Source organism: Gigantopelta aegis, unplaced genomic scaffold (genome assembly GCF_016097555.1).
Source record: "Gigantopelta aegis isolate Gae_Host unplaced genomic scaffold, Gae_host_genome ctg3033_pilon_pilon:::debris, whole genome shotgun sequence".
Taxonomy (NCBI): domain Eukaryota; kingdom Metazoa; phylum Mollusca; class Gastropoda; order Neomphalida; family Peltospiridae; genus Gigantopelta; species Gigantopelta aegis.
In genome coordinates, this window is record NW_024533148.1 from 30,896 (window position 1) to 52,581 (window position 21,686).

Consider the following 21,686-nt stretch of genomic DNA (forward strand, 5'->3'; position numbering starts at 1 on the left):
GGATGTCGAGAATGCCTATCACTTGGATATCCGCTGCTACCATATCAGGTTCTTTCTGGAGAATATTGAAGATGTATCAAGTACTTTATTTGATGATAACTTTTCATTTCATGAACCAACCAAACTTCAGGCCAAGTTACTTGAAGCAGTTAGAAGTGAAAACTTAAAAGATGCTGTCTGCATATCTTTGTTGGATAACAATAGGAAATTCTCTGTCATCTCTGATGATCACACATCTTGCAGCTTTGTCCACTATACTGATGGGAAATTTGTTTGTCAATCTGGAGCTTGTGATGCTGGATACGGAAGTGCCAGACGACAAGATTGATATCTTCATAAAGATGATAACTTGTGTTGCCATCTCAAAATACTCAGAGAAAATTCTCATCTTTGGCTGTCATCTGAGGCTGAAGAGGTCAACATGTTTGAAGATGAAGAGGATGACAATGACTTGGAGAATGAGGAAATTGCACCAGAAGTGCCTGCTTCAGATCCATATATACAGGACCTGATACCAAATCCAGTGGCATGTGACCAGACATCTGCTGAACATAAGGTTTGTATAGAACAACTGACAGGTTATTATCATTTGTAAATTCGACATGTATTACCAACAGGATTAAAGGACATGATCTTGAATTTGAAAGTGAAGCCAATACCAATGCGAAAAAGAAAAGAATAATAACATAGATGAATAATTAATTTATGGTTTTATTCATTCTATACCCTTAAAACACATAACAAAAGACAAATCTTTTTTAAAATAAGCATGTTAGTGCTCACCTTTAGGCATATGTGGAGTCAGTGGCGTGCAGTAGTAGTTTTTTTTTTTGACAAGAAGTAGTATGCGTATAATATTTGTAATAAAAAGAGTTCATGCTGTTTTGGACCATGAAGTGTCCACGTAGAGTGTTTAATATTTTCATGCTCAGGTATAAAATGTGTGTATATAATTTACTCTTGTAGGTAATCTGGAACAATTTTTTTTTTTTAAATATACATGTATCTCTTTAATCAACAGAAACATTTCTTTGATGAGGAATCTGGTTTGTGGCAGTTTGAGTCTCTGAGCAACCACCAACCACTGGAAGAAGGTGATCCTGTACTACAAGCAGCCATGAGACATCGACTTTCTTTGCTTGATGGCTTGAATGGTGCGCAGAGAGATTTTGAGGGCAATCTGTGGAGAGACCGATCGGGGCCATTTTCCTTGTATCCTCCTGCTATCTATGGACCATGTCTTTGTGGGGTTTGTGTAGTTTCTTTGTTGACTCTGTTATTACTCCTAAAAGTAGAAAGATAAAGTAAAAATGAATGTCTGAGGGATGAGTTAAAAAATGTTCTGGCTTTTGTGGATGATCGTAATATGAAGTGAAGTGTATCAACATCAGTTTAGTGTCCTACATGGAGTTGGTGGAAGAGATATATAATTCTGGGTGGGCTAGTAGATTCTAACTGTTACTTTTGGGATGATCGTATGAAGTGAAGTGTAAACATCATGGCTACAGTGAGGAATATTCTGGTGGGCTTTTCCATTTCTGCACCCCTGTACATGTATGTAGAATAAGATTCTGTACACAGATATATTCTGAGATGTATGGTTTTCACGTAAGAAATAGGAACGTATGTTGCTATGTATACATATTCTTTACAGGACTGTAATGCTGCAAATTTATTCAACCAAAATTTGTCACTTATATTAGAAATCAAATAGCACTATATGTATTCTACATTGCTATTTCATACCTACTAAAGAAATACAAACTAAATCTCCTTCACAGTTTGAATGTGGTTTTAAACGTAGCATTCTTTTTTAAAAAGTTACCAGTTACAGTATGTTTAGTTTGGTTATGGTTTTCTTTTAGTCAGTTTTCCAAAAATTTTAGCATTCTTCAGGAAGATGTTTGAAATTAGGATAATTTTAAATATACAGAATACAGTTAGCAGTAATTAGTTTTGGTATCCAGATTTTCTTTTAAAACACTAAAATTGCTGCCTACATGGTGAGCCCTTGTTATTTTTATATTACACATTTTATTTTGAATAATTTTGTTTCAGGCTGGTTATTACAATGCATATACAATGCCTGTGGGTATTCTGTCTGATGTCAAATACCAGACCATTGTTTATACAACAAATGGTCCTTGTCGGTTCGAGGTATGTACATTAACAATCATGATAGATACCAAATTAGTTTAGATGTGTTTCTCTTTGTGTTAAATCTTTTTGTACCATGTAGGCTACAACAAAATATATTTTCTAATAAAAATAATGTAAGGTATGGAAGTTAGTGAAAAATTAAGAGAAGAGTTGTATTTCTCTCTGTACAGTTTATAATTTATTTTGTTCAAGTATAGCAGGCCCATAATGAACATATCATATCCAGATGTATGTGACACTAGTTTAGACAGAACTTCTGAATACAGTTTTTTTGTTTGTTTGTTTTGTTGTTTTAATTTGAGAGCAAGCAGTCATTCAGATTAAAAATGATTCTAACAGAGTGCACTGTATGTTACATAGTCCAATCATTTGAAATTTCTTTTCAGGTAAAATTTCGTGAATGTTTGCAGAGAAACCATGATTGCCTCATGCCATATGATGGATCAAGTCACTGCCTGCACTTCCTCAGTAGGAACACAGCTGCTGGGGATGAAATTGGTTGGGATTTTGTGGATAGAGTGTTAAACACTAACATAACTTTTTCAGCCTATTGTACACTGATGACTAATCAGTATCAGCGCCTGTATTCTTTATCTGCTAAATTTATGTCTCCACAAACGTTTATTGCTTGGTGCTTCTCATGGGCTTCTAATTTCAAAGTAGATTTCAGGGTGGTCTGTGATATCTGCAAATATGAACCTAAATACCTTGCTTGTGATGGAACAAAAATAGGAATTAATTTCCGACATGCTTCAGTTACCCCTATTGAGATTCCTTCCACAGATGTTAAGGTTGATCCCTGTCATAGGAGAAATGAGAGAGCTTTTATTCATTATAAGCAAGGAGATTTAGACATTGCTGCAAACATTAAATGCAGGGAACATTTGCTTTATTTGTCCAAATATCACAGGGGTTTACTAAAGGATGATCAGAAGCTGCCATGGAATGACCAAACGGATAGAACAAACCTACTTGTTGAGACTGTGGATAGGGATTGCAGGGAGATTGTAAAGCGATTTTCTCTAGGAGAATATTCAAACTTGCTTCAGTTCAAATTGGCCATTGTCTTTGCAGTCTTATCCAGCAATTCCTCTCTCACCAGCCTCATTCCTTATCGTTATCTCACTCTGACAGCATTTATTATAACATCTCTGAGAAATGCTGTCGATTCAGATTGTGATTTTGTTAATGATCTTGGACAATTTTCTCCAGAACTTCGAGATATTGTACATTTTGCTTTAGATAATAGAGAATCACTTCTCGAAGTTCTGGATTTTATTGAATATTTGGTTTTAAGAGTAAAAGACATTCATGGAAAAAATAAGGCACCAGATTTTGCTGTTCCTCAACCTGGAACTTGCAATCCAGAAAAATATGGCAGGGCATATTATTTTAATCCAACAGGTGAGCAACTCGGGCACCTTCCCAAATACAGTATGAATGAACATGCTACCTCAAAAAACTATGATGATCAGCCTGCTAGAGAGGAAGAAAAGTGTAACAAACTTTTTCCTCAGGTCTCGAGGAAGGGCACAACATACTTATTTTTATGGTTTGATCCCAAGCATTATGGACATTGCTATGGATATCACATGATTCCAGGATCTGAAGGCAGGAAAGATCCTTTTACATCTGCATATTTGTATTTGGAGAAGGCACCTGAGGAACTTTTCTATGACTTCAGTTGCCAGCTTGAGGAATATTGTTTGAACAGAGAACCTGGTTATTGGCAAAACACCAGATTTTGGCATGATGTGTTTCATGGGTTTAGCCACAAGTGTCCAGTTACATACAAGTCAAGACGCATTTTGTCACTTAGAAAAAAACACAGAAATATGTGAATAATTCAATTCCTTTATCCAACGAATCAAATATTCTGCTAGAGCCATGTCATTGGGTAAATTTAACCACTATTTGCAGTTCATGATACACCAATGGTGCATTAAGAAAAAAGCAAGTTTCCAAAAGAGATGCAATGTTGCTGCAACCTATTTATTATAGTGTTTAAGATTTCTCATGCACTGTCAGTTTTGTTCTGTAAATAACTTCTACAATGTACTGAGTAAAACTGCATTTTGTCACTAGGGAAAAATGGACAGAAATATATATGAGCAATTCATTTTGTGTATCCATTGAATGAAATATTCTGCCATAACCTTGTTGATATGTAAATTTAACTACTTTTTGTGGCTCGTGATTCACCAATTGTTTATTAACAAAAAAGAAAGTTTCGAAAGCAGGTGCAGTGTTGTTTTAGCATACTTACCACTGCAAAATATTTTTTATATACTCTTCTGTTTTGTTCTGTAAATAACTTTTCTACAGTGTACTGATAAAAAAGGACATTGGTTTTGTTACCTCACTGAGCAATCAGATTTTGTCTTAAACAGTCTTCATTTCTTCAACATATTGAATTTAAGCTGTTGTTGATAAGTAAATAAATTAAATTTTTACAATTTGAATTTGTAAAAAAAAAATTCCTTTTAATATTTAAAATCCCTGTAATTCTTTCTCCTAAAAGTGCAGTTGTGTCTGTATTTTGCATTACTAATCAGTGTTACAGTGTTGTTACTGGTGACTGCAGCCTTCAGGTTCTTTAGATCACTGTACTCTACACTACATATGTCATGACTTTTGTATTCAGACTGATATGTTGTTTGTATTGGTAATGTTCTCTAGATTAATGTATGCTACATTACATATGACATGACTATGTACCCAGGCTGATGCCACTTTCTGTATGGTGATACCACTTTCTGTATAATTAATGTTGTCTAGATTACTCAGTGTTACACTACATATGACATGATTTTCTAAACAGACTGATATATTGTCTGGATTTTTAATGTTCTCTAGAGTAATATATGCTTCACTACATGACATCATTTTATAACCAGAATGATACAGTGGTCTGAATTTTTTATGTTCTCTAGATTAATGTATTCTACACTAGATATGACATAATATTTTATATGCAGACTGATAAAGTCTAGATTTGTGTGTTCTCTAGATCAGTGTATGCTACACTACATATGACTTGATTTTGTGACCAGACTGATATCACTTTCTATATATTTAACATTTTCTAGATTATAGTACGCTATACTACATGATATGTGTTTGTATCCAGACTGATACTGCTGTCTGTATATTTAGTGTTCTCTCATTTAATATATGCTTCACTACGCAAGACATGAGTTTGTGTCCAGATTTATACTGCTGTTTAGATTTTTAATTTTTTCTAGACTTATGTGTGCTACACTACATATGACATGATTTTTTATCCAGACTGATATATTTTCTGTATTTTCAATGTTCTGTAAATCAATGTCTGCATATTACATGATTTTGTAATGAGACTGACACCACAGTGTCTCGACTGTCAGTGTTATCTAGATAATGTTATCAAGATTACTCTATGCTTCACTAATAATGCCACAATAATACCCGTTATAACTGCTATTACTATTAATAACATACTATTAGTACTGCTATATTTATTCTGTCTACTAATGGTAACACAAATATTTTACTATTATGTTAACACTAGTAATACAAACATCAATGATACTAACACTACTAATATTTTACTAACACTACTAATACTAACACTAGTAATATTTTACTAACACTACTAATACTAACACTAATAATATTTTATTAACTACTAATACTAATAATATTTTACTAACACTACTAATATTAACTATTAATATTTTACTAATACTAATTAATATTTTATTAACTACTAATACTAATAATATTTTACTAACACTACTAATATTAACTATTAATATTTTACTAATACTAACTATTAATATTTTACTAACACTACTAATACTATTAATATTTTACTAACACTACTAATACTAACTATTAATATTTTACTAACACTACTAATACTATATTAATATTTTACTAACACTACTAATACTAACTATTAATATTTTACTAACACTACTAATATAAACATCAATGAAACTAACACTACTAATATTTTACTAATACTAATACTAACACTTAATATTTTACTAACACTAATACTAACACTTAATATTTTACTAATACTATTAATATAGACACTAATACTAAAACTATTAATGCTGCTATTACTAACACTACTAATACAAGTAATAATATTAACTCTGCTAAGACTAACATTAACACCACTAAACTTTTTCTAAGTTCTTGCACTATTATCACTACTAATAACATAATTTGACTGCTAACATAATCCTAATTATTATTATTATTAATAAAACATTAATACTGGACTAACACTGTCACTAATAATGTTATCGTTGCCTCTTGTACTACTGCTAATACCATGCTTATATCTCAAAACAATCATTGTACCTTATTTTCAGTGTAAATGATAATGTTTACTGTGTTTGTCGTTGTATAAAGACATTTGTTAATAAAATATTTCTTATACAATTTCACGTGTTCTTTTTTGTGTAACCACAAAGCACTGGGTATACTTAAAGATTACTTTGTTGTGAGTATTGGTAAGTCTGTTTTTGTACAATCCATTAACTATAGAATTTATTCAAACCAGAAAACAAAGGGTCGTTGCCTTTGAAAAGAGAGTGTTTGACTGATTATGTCATTAAACCTATTTCATGAAAACTTGTCAGTGACTTTCTGGTGAAAATCACTAAAAAGCGGACCTAAGATATATTTTAGGTGGAGCAGGGAGACCAACCAACTGGGATTGTTTTTCCAGATTTGTTTTTTCCTTATTAGGTGCGCAAATTTACTGTTCGAAGATATAATTTAATTATAAAATGCCTATCATTATAAAAGGTTTCAGACATGCCACAAATAACTGAAACTGTCCCTTCTTACTTTTATTATGGTGAAAAAGTCCCAACATTTTTTATCTAAATGGTCAAATATACGCGTTATCTTTTAGATATGTCAAGATGTGCTTGTGAACATTGCATTAAAAATGCAGAATATTTATTACGTCACTGTCCTCTGTTTAAGGTACAATCATAATCGCCATTAACATGTTAACTGTAATATTTTATTTGGTGATCTGCACTTAACAAACCAGGAAAATACAGACATTCTCAAATCCGTTCATGATTTCACTGTAAACAGCAAACGATTTGAAACACGTTTTTCTTCGTATTCTACCTCTCTTCACTTTGTTTTCTATGTAGCTGATGCGTATCTGAGGACACCCTACTTAAAGCAGGCCACACATTGTCCTTGCGAGATACGTTTTTTTTATCGGCGCCACGAATCGCAGAGCCGCAAGCCTTGATGCCCAAATTCTAAATATTATGTGCCAAGTCAGCCCAAAATGTCCCAACTGATGAATAGTGTGTTGAAGCAGAAACATATATGAATAACGGGACATATACATATATATATAATTATATGTACGGTTATATCTATTGGATCTATGTCGGGTTTTGACTTATACACAGATATATTAAATGACGCACTGGCACAGGGGATATTAAAGTCCTTTATTGCCTTAACACCATTACTTACATGTATGCCGTTACCGAGACCCGAATCTGTGGCACCCTGCTGCCTGCAATTGGTAGTCAGAAACGTTATGCATTCGGCCAACCCGTTCCACAAAAGGAACGTTCATTAATGACAATATTCGTGCCGATTTAACAATCACACGGTTCCGAGGCCCCGTGGCTTGATAAACGTTTATTGTACATGAAGATGTGGACATACCTGGCAATGGCTTATATGTATATATTTATATTTGAATATCTCTATTGTAAGTATGTTGGGTTTTGACTTATACAGAGAGAGAGAGAGAGAGAGAGAGAGAGAGAGAGAGAGAGAGAGAGAGAGAGAGAGAGAGAGAGAGAGAGAGAGAGAGAGAGAGAGAGAGAGATATATATATATAAATTCTTAAATTTTCCCACTCAGGTAGCCTGATACTCAACGTCTATGGTAATACGATATTGTACACTAGATATGGTTACAATGCATTGTATCAAGCAAGAGTTTGTACAATATTTCAATGTCTTGTACTGTTAATAAATTATAAAATACACTTAAGTATGTCTGTTTAGAGCTTAAGGTCTTAGTAGTGCAAATAGCCTGTGAACCCGTCGAAGGTGTATACAATAAGTAGTTCCTAACACGGTAAGCTGGATTTGTGGGGATACAGAGACAGTTTGCTTGCAGATGGTTATCTATTTGTATTTCATGTCACCTAAGACACATGTTGAGGTTAGTTTGACACCATTTCCTACCAGATTTTAGTTATTGGACAAATACAAAAAAAAAAAAATCCCTCACGTGATGTCAACACAGTTTCAATAGCTAGGTGCCCAGAATTATAAACAAATCTAGGCCTCCGCATTGATATGGACTAATTTTTCTTAGGAGTAAGTGAACCTATTATTATATTGTTGAAATTCCACTGCAGACATGTTGTAGTAAGTAGGTGGTGCAGGATCCTAATATATATTGAATGTGGCAGAGACTGTCAAAATTTGGTAGTTTTGGCTAAATTATATAGCAAAACGATTTAGTGTTGTAACACCGTAAGCATGTGCTTACAGAATACCCACAAAATGAATTTTGACAGACTAACAGCAGGTCTGTGGCCTTGATCACAGACATATCAGGGTGGAATGGTTGGTATGGCACAAGTGGAATGATTTAAAGACAGCAAAATGTATCACAAAAATATGAACTTCAAAAACATTCAATGCAGCTAATCATGGGGATAAAGGTGTATACACAATTTACCACAAAGGCTGGAATGGTGTCCATATTTATGGATACATGGACAGACAATCTGACTGCAGATAACTTCTTGTCATGGTATAACAACTGACATGAATAACTCCCTGGGTACTTACTACTATGCATAATGTGTAAGAGAAATGGAATGAAATGTTAGTAGAATGTGCAGTGAAAAATTACTAGACATTCTCCATTACCATTGAATATTCATGCATGATTTCATATCAGGCTTCATCATCGTAGGCTACCATTTACAAGATTTATTTTATTAGAAACAACATGAACACGGGCACTACATTGGTTGACAATCATACTTTGTCGGTTTATCTGTTACAATGATAGTCAAAACTAGATTTGTCAGTAAGCAAGTGCTTATGGAATACCCCCCGCAACGGCCGTGACCCAGAATGAACTACATGTATGCATATGTGATATATCATGACATACCGTCAAAGGAAAGTTATTCAAAATTTACAAGACTTTTTGTTGATCAACACTAAATGTTGGAGCATTCTATGTCTGTGACCTTGATTTCGCTGTTAACAAGGGTCGTAGATTCATTACAGAATAATGGATGATTGCCATACAAATGCATGTGTGGAATTCCGTCAAAGAAAATACAAGTTATCCAAAATTTACGAGACTAAGTTTTGTGATGGAAAGACAAACGGACAACCTGATTCCAGTATACATGTACCCGCAACTGATTGTGTGGGTATAAAATACAATATCGTATAATTTCCCAGCCAACAGCACATATTAACAGGCCTTTTCCTAGCCATTTATAGCGCTGTGGTATCCCAGCACTTTAATTTAAAAAACATGGTACCATAGCGCTTTAAATTTCAAACTGAATGCTTAAAATTATCATTTTGATTAGTTTTTCATTGATTTCTGGTTCTATTTAATAATGATACGTACAATATTATTTTTTATAAGAAATACATACAAATTATGGTTGATATGTAAGTAAATCACCAAATTCATAATTATGAACAATCAAAATATGACGTTCACAGTAAACTACCCCAGGGCTTTAAATAATTTCTGAGGAAAGGCCTGATTAATTACAATGCACTACAAGCTGCATGCATCAGTGTTATTACTCTCTCATTAGTGTAATATTATTCATGGTACATTTTATTTCATGTTTTCAGAAATTGTTCTCATGCCTAATGGAGATGGATGATACGCACCCACAAAATTTTGTGAAGTGAACTTGATATTGGCCAATAGACATATATAGCATGCGCAACGAAGTGCCTAGAAGACATTGTAGCCCAATATTATTAAAATCTGTCCAGTGGTTAAAAAGTTATTCACTTATTAACACACCTGCTAAAATGCTACCCACGCACATATATATGTACAAGACTATCGTTGTATCCCCTTTTGCCCATCGGTTAGCAGATCGGCTAATATTATTAAATAAGGCACAATTTCAAAGATAAGCTGTTGCATAATAATAGTACAGAAGATTGCCAAAGCTATCTAACACAGTGGGACACTAGCGTATATGATTGGACCAAGTGACAATTGTCAGTCTATCACATTTACACATCATTTCGCACATGAAACATTGTCCAAGAATTCCAAATTTCCCTGACCAAGGTTGGATTTCCCTGACTTTTCAAAAATTTCCAAATTTCCCTGTCCAGCTGTAAAATTCCCTGACTTTTCCCTGACCTTGAATTTCCCTGACTTTTCCCTGACCTGTGGCAACCCTGGGTATGTTCTTACCTTGCGTATGTACACAAAATACCATGTACTACCTCAACAGATAATTAACAGCACTAATCTATACAGTAGAAATAAATTGCAGTTCATGGCGAAGGCACAGAGCAATTTCCTTCATTTTGCACCAGCTATATTGCAAACTCAATTTTCAATAGTAATTACAGATGAAAAGTCAAAATCACCAATTTTTTTTTTTTTTTTTTTTACATCGAAGGGAAATTATATCATTCATGACATGTCATTTTATACTTTTCTAACAAATTTCACAAATAGGATAAGTGGAATTTTCTTATTTATGAAATTTATTTTGATGATAAAATTATTCAACCAAATAATTAATTTCATGAAAAATATTTCAATAATTGACATTTTGTATTTTGTACAGTAATGCATTTCTTGACTTGCAGAACAATGACAACTAAAGGAAGACAACTAGACTGAAACACATGTACTCATATAAGTGTTTCAGATGATAAACATACGCTAATTTTAGTAGTTTGCATAAAGCTCTGGGTGGGAATCGAACCCACGTACCATGAACTGCAATTACTATGATTTATGAAAGTGAAGTTCCACCATATAAAATATGCTACATTGTTCAGATCCTGACAGTCTACATTTTTGCTGTGCATGCCGACAACTAATTAGTGCAGTCAATATGTCAAGGAACAGGATTACTGCAGCTGTCAAAGAAACAAAAACAAAGTTTTAATAAACACAGGGTATCAAATTAGTATATGAGATTGCTAAGTCTATCTGATGTAATAAATGTAGGTTGTTGAATAAGCACATGGGTAAGATTTAATAAATTGCTCTCCTGAAATTATGTAGAAGAGCAATTGCTCTCAGTGTTCAACTGGAAAAAATATTACCTTCTCCCTCCAGTATACAGTATGAATATAATTCGTCAATATCACCAAGTAAAATTGCTAATCTTTTCAGTGAACACAGTATTTGAGATTTAATTATTTTGGTAGTATCCAAGTTGGATACTAGTACTTACTAGCATTTCCAAATCTGATTCCACCTGAGAATTTGGTATTCTGTTTTTGAATACATGTCATTCTAATGTCCTAAAACAACTCATAAATGTTAAAACAAACAGAAATAAAGATAAGGCAGGAGTTTGGAAATCTTCAACAAATTTAAGTGAAAAATCAGAATTTAAAGCATAAAAAATATACGAAAACCCCCCAGACAAAAGCCTTTGGTATCTGGGTTCTGAAAGTCTGGTATCCAAAATTAAATTCTGGTATCCCCGGGATATCAGGATATTGTTAATCTCGAACACTGAAATACTTCAGTGAGTTGTCTGTAAGGTACTTAAAAACAGTTTAATATGTAACCATAATAGTGATAGAGACGACCTAATAATCCTAACATACATTTACATGTGACATTTTCAACTTCTGCTGTATATCTGAAGCAGAAGTACATGTATATAAATCATTAGCCGGACAAAGTAAAAAAAGCTATGTTAAAACTTAATAGGTTTGTGACTAGTTACTTTATGCTAAACTTGATTTATACAGAGTAATGAATTTAGGGTACCTTGCAGGGAGAGCAATTGTGACTTTTTTAACTTGTCATTTGGGAGAGTCATATCAACACTTTCAAACAGCAGTAAAGTGCTGCCAGTTACGGCAAATGTGTTCTCAGTGTTTCCATACTGAAGACTTCTCATCCTGCAAAGTTAAGAAAACACACACGACAGAATTAAAACAAAAAAATCAGAAAAGAGATGAAATAGCAAAATGAACAGCAACAAATAAGAAGATGTGGATCAACAAAATGTACATCAACACATTTAGTATAAAGTGTTTAATATCACAGAAATATACACTCAGTGACAACAGAAATGCAAGGTGATAATATTAACAAGAATGCTTATTATTTGATTATAGATTATAATATCTCATGTCATAGGAAGTGAAGTGTCTATTACTGTATTGCTAAACATCACTGTAGTGTCCTACAGGCTGGTGAACTAGTAGAAATTCTCGTGCGCTAGTAGATTTTAATTGTTACTGGTCTGACGGGCTAGTTAAATATTTTCCATTTCTGCACCCCTGACTTGTGACGTCTCGTGCACATTGCACTACTGCACTGAGGGTTGTTGACCTCTGACGTCACAGAAAAGTTTGTTTTTGAAGATTATTTGTATAATTTAGTCATAAAATACTGATCCACTCCATTATTTGTTGCGTTGCAGGATAAAGATAATAACCAATGAATGATGTTTGATATTGGCTTTATCCTGTTCAGAACAAATGAGAAATTCCCCATTCTTACCTTCATAGGATAAAGCCGATATCAAACGTCATTAAGTAGTTATTCTCTATATATCTTTATAAATTGGATCAGTGTAAGTACCAGTTGGTTTCTACTTAATGGGTATTGGTTGTCATTACTTGTCAGCTGCACATGTATTTAGTGACAGATTACGTTGACTGACACATTATGACAGTAGCATTGTATGGTGGCAAAAATCTGATCTTTCCTTTCAAATATAATCACACCATCTATCAGTCTAGTATCAGCCTTCAGAGCCATAGGTTTCCTTAGTGCCAACTAAAGAAAGGATGTCTTGTAAGTGTTAATGAAAACCAGACATATATTTATGCTGATAAATATAACTTAAAATGATTATTATAACCAAATGTTAACTGTCATACATGTATACTGTATATTTTTGTAGGTCCATATGGAGAATAAAGGTCTTGAACCCAAGTTGTTTGTCCTCTGACTAGCAGTGGTTATAGAAATCACAAAAGCCCTTGCAGTGATGGATATTCGGCTGATCTTTTTTTTTTCAAGGTTTTTTTTGTATGGACTTTAGCTATTGTCTTGTCAGATCAATAAATATGGGTTTCAAAAAGGGGGATTATCAATAACACAAAAACAAATAACAGGTAATTAAAACATGTTTCCCCAAAGGAGATAAACCCAAACAATTTCTGCAGAACTGGGGACCAATTTCCATGTGACTAAACAAAGTATAAATTAAAAAGTATAGCAGTAAATTAAGAAAAGTAGTGAACAATGTATTTAACGTTGATGATGTTATTTGATTTCTATTAGAAAGTTGCACAAAGCTACATATAAGATGGCATGTGGAAGAAGGAAAATGCCTATGCTTTGCTAAAATTTGGGGTATAAAATAATGATGAAAAACAAAACTACTGTCTCCAAAAGAAAATCATATTTAGGGTAGGTATAAAAAACAAAACAGATGTAAGTGCCCTCATCTAGGTGGTTATGGGTTTGAAATGTTTTGAAATTAGGGTTATGACATATTTCAAGCACATGACCATTTATAAACAGCAGTTCTTTTACTATCATTTATCTGAACATTAAAAAATATATCTATTAATTTCCAAGATTTTTTATTATTATTATTTTTTTTTTTGGCTTCAAAACATTTCAGGGTCCCTACTATAAAATTTGCGTAATTTATAAACTTTCCAGACAATACTGCCTTCCTTGCATCCCCCTAAAGCTCACAACCATATAGGTACTCCCTCCCCCCCCCCCCCACACACACACACAAAAGCACATACACACACTCACGCCTACACACATGCAAACAAAAAGAAAAAAGGAAAAAAAGCTAAGACTTTCAAACGTTCCAGCATGCTTGTTAATACTATCACTAACCCTAAACCTAACTTACGCCTAAATTAACCTGAATGCTGGAACGATCGGAAGTCTTGCCAAACTTTTATTTTGGCCATTCGTCTGACTGTGTATTGTTTAACGACGGATTCTTAACGACAATATATACATCGAAGACTGATTAAATGAGTCAGTAAATTCCATTACATTGGAGGGAAAGTGATTCTTAAACTCTTACCTTCGTAGAATTTATATATCAGTTGAATTTCGGCAAAACTTCACTTTCAATACCATGTGACGGTTTCGCAGGGAAACACTGATTTTACGTCAATCGTAGGCTCCGCATAGTTGTCATAGCTATTAACACTTGTCAGCAGAAGTATATGTTTACTATGATTATAATTCAGTTGGAGGAGACAATTATTTTAACTAATTTTAATGCTAACTATACAAAAACGTTACACATCGAAAAAAATTATGTTGTCTAACCTAATGGCGTCCAAGCAAATTTGGGCCCGCGGTTTTTGAACCGCGAAACATGATTGGTCCAGAGCGGTTGTCAATCACACCGTACGGAGGGGTCAATTGAACACCCTTCGAAACCAAACATTTTTACTCTGTTAAATGGGTTTTCAGTTTAGATTTTTAATTGTATTCATTATCAAGCTGAATGTATAAATGTGTGTCATTTGTTTATTTTACTGAATAATGGTTATTTTATTGTACATATATTGATTACATATCCATTCAATCATTTTATTGTCATAATTAACACAATACTGACCCGTGGAATAAAAAATAATAATGTTTTATTCAACATGTCAGATAAAAGCTTAAACTGTTATGTCACATTTTTCATTAGTTCATATGGTTTGATTAAAAAATTACATCATTTGTTATTTGAAAGTAAGCAGGTTGTTGTAACACAGAATATTAAATCAGTTTTCCAGTATATCATTGTGAAAGTTGCAATAAAATTAAAATTATGTTGTAACAAGAATGAAATATTTCACTGAATTTTTTGTTTAGGTTTATGATTGCATCTGGAATTTTTGATGATAAAGTTTCTGAATGGGAAGGAAGCTTGCAACTGTTCAGGAATGAAGGCACCTCAGTAAAAGAACCAACACTTCAAAGTCTGCTGGATCTAACAAGTGATAGTTTAACATGGGATAAGCAGTGCACAGTCCTTTCAGCTCTACCAAATTTTCATCACTGGATTGAAACTCATGTGGGTTACAGTCGCATGCTTTCACTGGGTGTACAAAAATACAAGCCAGCATCTGCAAGAAATCTTATTCTCTATTACTACCGAGAAGTGAAATCAGAAGCCATGCTTGCAGTCATGAGGAAATTGTACTTTCCAGATACACCTGTAGAGGTATCATCAACTGCATGCCAGGATTCTGGTACTTCAGATATTGGCCACACTCCAGCAAAGAGAAGGAGGCTCAACACAACCAGTGCCAGAAGATCACTGACAGCTGATGATATTTTGAGAAACCTGAGTGTCATTGACCCAAAGTATAACACAACAAACCGGATATCCAACATATGAGCCTATGAAACTTTTGAAACGGCATTGATAGAAGTTGGTGTTTTGGCTTGGAGAATTCATCAGGCTGATTTAGATGTCTTAGTCATGAATGACGTCAGCATGACTAATGGCCAATTTTCCAGTCAAAAGTTTGCTCACATGTCCAGGAGTAAGCATGGCGACTTATTTGAATATCAGTGCACATGTGATTTATATGGAACACTGCTACAAATTGCAGCAGTTGATATTCCATATGAGGATGTCGAGAATGCCTATCACTTGGATATCCGCTGCTGCCATATCAGGTTCTTTCTGGAGAATATTGAAGATGTATCAAGTACTTTATTTGATGATAACTTTTCATTTCATGAACCAACCAAACTTCAGGCCAAGTTACTTGAAGCAGTTAGAAGTGAAAACTTAAAAGATGCTGTCTGCATATCTTTGTTGGATAACAATAGGAAATTCTCTGTCATCTCTGATGATCACACATCTTGCAGCTTTGTCCACTATACTGATGGGAAATTTGTTTGTCAATCTGGAGCTTGTGATGCTGGATACGGAAGTGCCAGACGACAAGATCGATATCTTCATAAAGATGATAACTTGTGTTGCCATCTCAAAATACTCAGAGAAAACTCTCATCTTTGGCTGTCATCTGAGGCTGAAGAGGTCAACATGTTTGAAGATGAAGAGGATGACAATGACTTGGAGAATGAGGAAATTGCACCAGAAGTGCCTGCTTCAGATCCATATATAGAGGACCTGATACCAAATCCAGTGGCATGTGACCAGACATCTGCTGAACATAAGGTTTGTATAGAACAACTGACAGGTTATTATCATTTGTAAATTCGACATGTATTACCAACAGGATTAAAGGACATGATCTTGAATTTGAAAGTGAAGCCAATACCAATGCGAAAAAGAAAAGAATAATAACATAGATGAATAATTAATTTATGGTTTTATTCATTCTATACCCTTAAAACAACACATAACAAAAGACAAATCTTTTTTAAAATAAGCATGTTAGTGCTCACCTTTAGGCATATGTGGAGTCAGTGGCGTGCAGTAGTCATGCTCAGGTATAAAATGTGTGTATATAATTTACTCTTGTAGGTAATCTGGAACAAATTTTTTTTTTTTTAAATATACATGTATCTCTTTAATCAACAGAAACATTTCTTTGATGAGGAATCTGGTTTGTGGCAGTTTGAGTCTCTGAGCAACCACCAACCACTGGAAGAAGGTGATCCTGTACTACAAGCAGCCATGAGACATCGATTTTCTTTGCTTGATGGCTTGAATGGTGCTCAGAGAGATTTTGAGGAAATCTGTGGAGAGACCGATCGGGGCCATTTTCCTTGTATCCTCCTGCTATCTATGGACCATGTCTTTGTGGGGTTTGTGTAGTTTCTTTGTTGACTCTGTTATTACTCCTAAAAGTAGAAAGATAATACATCAGGGGTGCAGAAAGTACTCTCCCGTTAGCCAAATGCGAGTGAAAATTCTGAGGGATGAGTTAAAAAATGTATCTGCCAGTCCTATGTGCAATCTGTTTTTGTTTTTGTTTTCTTTCTGACTGATTGTGTAAGTAATATAGTTATGTTTTGGCAAATCCTGAACTCGGCATCAGCCATGCCACAGTTTCAAACTATCTTCAACTGCTTACGAAATATGGAGTCAAATTAATATGTACGTAATGAACCGAATTGTTACGGATCAATATAATTTCGATAATCAAGACATTGTTTATTTGTTTATTGGTGATCTTTTATTTTACTTTTAAGCTAAATGTATAATAGAAATGAATGTCAAAATGTTTTGGCTTTTGTGGATGATCGTATGAAGTGAAGTGTAAACATCATAGTGTCCTACAGGTTGGTGGAGGATTATAAATTCTGGTGGGCTAGTAGATTCTAACTGTTACTGGTCCGGATGGCTGGTGAAATATTTTCCATTTCTGCACCCCTGTACATGTATGTAGAATAAGATTCTGTACACAGATATATTCTGAGATGTATGGTTTTCACGTAAGAAATAGGAATGTATGTTGCTATGTATACATATTCTTTACAGGACTGTAATACTGCAAATTTATTCAACCAAAATTTGTCACTTATATTAGAAATCAGATAGCACTATATGTATTCTACATTGCTATTTCATACCTACTAAAGAAATACAAACTAAATCTCCTTCACAGTTTGAATGTGGTTTAATAAACGTAGCAGTTCTTTTTTAAAATGTATCCACCGAAGTTACAGTATGTTTAGTTTGGTTATGGTTTTCTTTTAGTCAGTTTTCCAAATTTTTTAGCATTCTTCAGGAAGATGTTTGAAAGTAGGATAATTTTAAATATACAGAATACTGTTAGCAGTAATTAGTTTTGGTATCCAGATTTTCTTTTAAAACACTAAAATTGCTGCCTACATGGTGAGCCCTTGTTATTTTTATATTACACATTTTATTTTGAATAATTTTGTTTCAGGCTGGTTATTACAATGCATATCAGCCTGTGGGTATTCTGTCTGATGTCAAATACCAGACGATTGTTTATACAACAAATGGTCCTTGTCGGTTCGAGGTATGTACATTAACAATCATGATAGATACCAAATTAGTTTAGATGTGTTTCTCTTTGTGTTAAATCTTTTTGTACCATGTAGGCTACAACAAAATATATTTTCTAATAAAAATAATGTAACGTATGGAAGTTAGTGAAAAATTAAGAGAGAGTTGTATTTCTCTCTGTACAGTTTATAATTTATTTTGTTCAAGTATAGCAGGCCCATAATGAACATATCATATCCAGATGTATGTGACACTAGTTTAGACAGAACTTCTGAATACAGTTTTTTGTTTGTTTGTTTGTTGTTTTAATTTGAGAGCAAGCAGTCATTCAGATTAAAAATTATTCTAACAGAGTGCACTGTATGTTACATAGTCCAATCATTTGAAATTTCTTTTCAGGTAAAATTTCGTGAATGTTTGCAGAGAAACCATGATTGCCTCATTCCATATGATGGATCAAGTCACTGCCTGCACTTCCTCAGTAGGAACACAGCTGCTGGGGATGAAATTGGTTGGGATTTTGTGGATAGTGTGTTAAACACTAACACAACTTTTTCAGCCTATTGTACACTGATGACTAATCAATATCAGCACCTGTATTCTTTATCTGCTAAATTTATGTCTCCACAAACGTTTATTGCTTGGTGGTTCTCATGGGCTTCTAATTTCAAAGTAGATTTAAGGGTGGTCTGTGATATCTGCAAATATGAACCTAAATACCTTGCTTATGATGGAACAAAAATAGGAATTAATTTCCGACATGCTTCAGTTACCCCTATTGAGATTCCTTCCACAGATGTTCAGGTTGATCCCTGTCATAGGAGAAATGAGAGAGCTTTTATTCATTATAAGCAAGGAGATTTAGACATTGCTGCAAAAATTAAATGCAGGGAACATTTGCTTTATTTGTCCAAATATCGCAGGGGTTTACTAAAGGATGATCAGAAGCTGCCATGGAAATACCAAACGGATAGAACAAACCTATTTGTTGAGATTGTGGATAGGGATTGCAGGGAGATTGTAAAGCGATTTTCTCTAGGAGAATATTCAAACTTGCTTCAGTTCAAATTGGCCATTGTCTTTGCAGTCTTATCCAGCAATTCCTCTTTCACCAGCCTCATTCCTTATCATTATCTCACTCTGACAGCATTTATTATAACATCTCTGAGAAATGCTGTCGATTCAGATTGTGATTTTGTTAATGATCTTGGACAATTTTCTCCAGAACTTCGAGATATTGTATATTTTGCTTTAGGTAATAGAGAATCACTTCTCAAAGTTCTGGATTTTATTGAATATTTGGTTTTAAGAGTAAAAGACATTCATGGAAAAAATAAGGCACCAGGTTTTGCTGTTCCTCAACCTGGAACTTACAATCCAGAAAAATATGGCAGGGCATATTATTTTAATCCAACAGGTGAGCAACTCTGGCACCTTCCCAAATACAGTATGAATGAACACGCTTCCTCAAAAAACTATGATGATCAGCCTGCTAGAGAGGAACAAAAGTGTAACAAAATGTTTCCTCAGGTCTCGAGGAAGGGCACAACATACTTATTTTTATGGTTTGATCCCAAGCATTATAGACATTGCTATGGATATCACATGATTCCAGGATCTGAAGGCAGGAAAGATCCTTTTACATCTGCATATTTGTATTTGGAGAAGGCACCTGAGGAACTTTTCTATGACTTCAGTTGCCAGCTTGAGGAATATTGTTTGAACAGAGAACCTGGTTATTGGCAAAACACCAGATTTTGGCATGATGTGTTTCATGGGTTTAGCCACAAGTGTCCAGTTACATACAAGTCAAGACGCATTTTGTCACTTAGAAAAATGAACACAGAAATATGTGAACAATTCAATTCCTTTATCCAACGAAACAAATATTCTGCTAGAGCCATGTCAATGGGCAAATTTAACCACTATTTGCAGTTCATGATACACCAATGGTGCATTTAAAAAAAAAGCAAGTTTCGAAAAGAGATGCAATGTTGCTGCAACCTATTTATCATAGTGTTTAAGATTTCTCATGCACTGTCAGTTTTGTTCTGTAAATAACTTCTACAATGTACCGAGTCAAATTGCATTTTGTCACTTGGGAAAAATGGACAGAAATATATATTTGCAATTCATTTTGTGTATCCATTGAATGAAATATTCTGCCAAAACCTTGTTGATATGTAAATTTAACTACTTTTTGTGGCTCGTAAGGTTTATTAACAAAAAAGCAAGTTTCTAAAGCAGGTGCAGTGTTGTTTTAGCATACTTACCACTGCAAAATATTTTTTATATACTCTTCTGTTTTGTTCTGTAAATAACTTTTCTACAGTGTACTCATAAAAAAGGACATTGGTTTGTTATCTCACTGAACAATCAGATTTTGTCTTAAACAGTCTTCATTTCTTCAACATATTGAATTTAAGCTGTTGTTGATAAGTAAATAAATTACACTTTTACAATTTGAATTTGTAATATTTTTTTCCTTTTAATATTTAAAATCCCTGTAATTCTTTCTCCTAAAAGTGCAGTTGTGTCTGTATTTTGCATTACTAATCAGTGTTACAGTGTTGTTACTGGTGACTGTACTCTACACTACATATGTCATGACTTTTGTATTCAGACTGATATGTTGTTTGTATTGGTAATGTTCTCTAGATTAATGTATGCTACATTACATATGACATGACTATGTACCCAGGTTGATGCCACTTTCTGTATGGTGATACCACTTTCTGTATAATTAATGTTGTCTAGATTACTCAGTGTTACACTACATATGACATGATTTTCTAAACAGACTGATATATTGTCTGGATTTTTAATGTTCTCTAGAGTAATATATGCTTCACTACATGACATCATTTTATAACCAGAATGATACAGTGGTCTGAATTTTTTATGTTCTCTAGATTAATGTATTCTACACTAGATATGACATAATATTTTATATGCAGACTGATAAAGTCTAGATTTGTGTGTTCTCTAGATCAGTGTATGCTACACTAAATACGACTTGATTTTGTGACTAGACTGATATCACTTTCTATATATTTAACATTTTCTATATTATAGTACGCTATACTACATGATATGTGTTTGTATCCAGACTGATACTGCTGTTTGTATATTTAGTGTTCTCTCATTTAATATATGCTTCACTACGCAAGACATGAGTTTGTGTCCAGATTGATACTGCTGTTTAGATTTTTAATTTTTTCTAGACTTATGTGTGCTACACTACATATGACATGATTTTTTATCCAGACTGATATATTTTCTGTATTTTCAATGTTCTGTAAATCAATGTCTGCATATTACATGATTT

The 21,686-nt window shown here is 33.8% G+C and overlaps 1 protein-coding gene across 3 annotated transcripts; it reads left to right on the forward strand.

Annotated features, from left to right (window-relative positions):
- The first annotated feature begins 419 nt into the window (after positions 1 to 419).
- Positions 420 to 20,945, forward strand: LOC121391865. Of its 3 annotated transcripts, none has more exons than XM_041523339.1 (4): positions 420 to 556; positions 1,022 to 1,249; positions 2,059 to 2,157; positions 18,758 to 20,945. In XM_041523339.1, the coding sequence occupies exons 1-4, from the start codon at positions 422 to 424 to the stop codon at positions 20,318 to 20,320; spliced, it is 2,025 nt and encodes a 674-aa protein (XP_041379273.1). In that variant the 5' UTR covers positions 420 to 421; the 3' UTR covers positions 20,321 to 20,945. The 3 variants fall into 3 exon arrangements, with proteins under 3 accessions (XP_041379273.1, XP_041379274.1, XP_041379275.1); XM_041523340.1 differs by lacking the exon at positions 18,758 to 20,945 and adding an exon at positions 2,547 to 5,791; XM_041523341.1 differs by lacking the exons at positions 420 to 556; positions 1,022 to 1,249; positions 2,059 to 2,157 and adding exons at positions 15,887 to 16,594; positions 16,961 to 17,187; positions 18,276 to 18,371 and having other exon boundaries at positions 18,758 to 18,886.
- Positions 20,946 to 21,686: the final 741 nt, after the last annotated feature.

Excerpts from the sequence above, each read along its gene's own strand:
- LOC121391865 (XM_041523339.1), top strand. The coding sequence starts at position 422 with ATGTTTGAAGATGAAGAGGATGACAATGACTTGGAGAATGAGGAAATT. Across the intron at positions 1,250-2,058 it reads ATGGACCATGTCTTTGTGGG|GCTGGTTATTACAATGCATA; the intron begins GTTTGTGTAGTT and ends ATTTTGTTTCAG. Across the intron at positions 2,158-18,757 it reads ATGGTCCTTGTCGGTTCGAG|GTAAAATTTCGTGAATGTTT; the intron begins GTATGTACATTA and ends ATTTCTTTTCAG.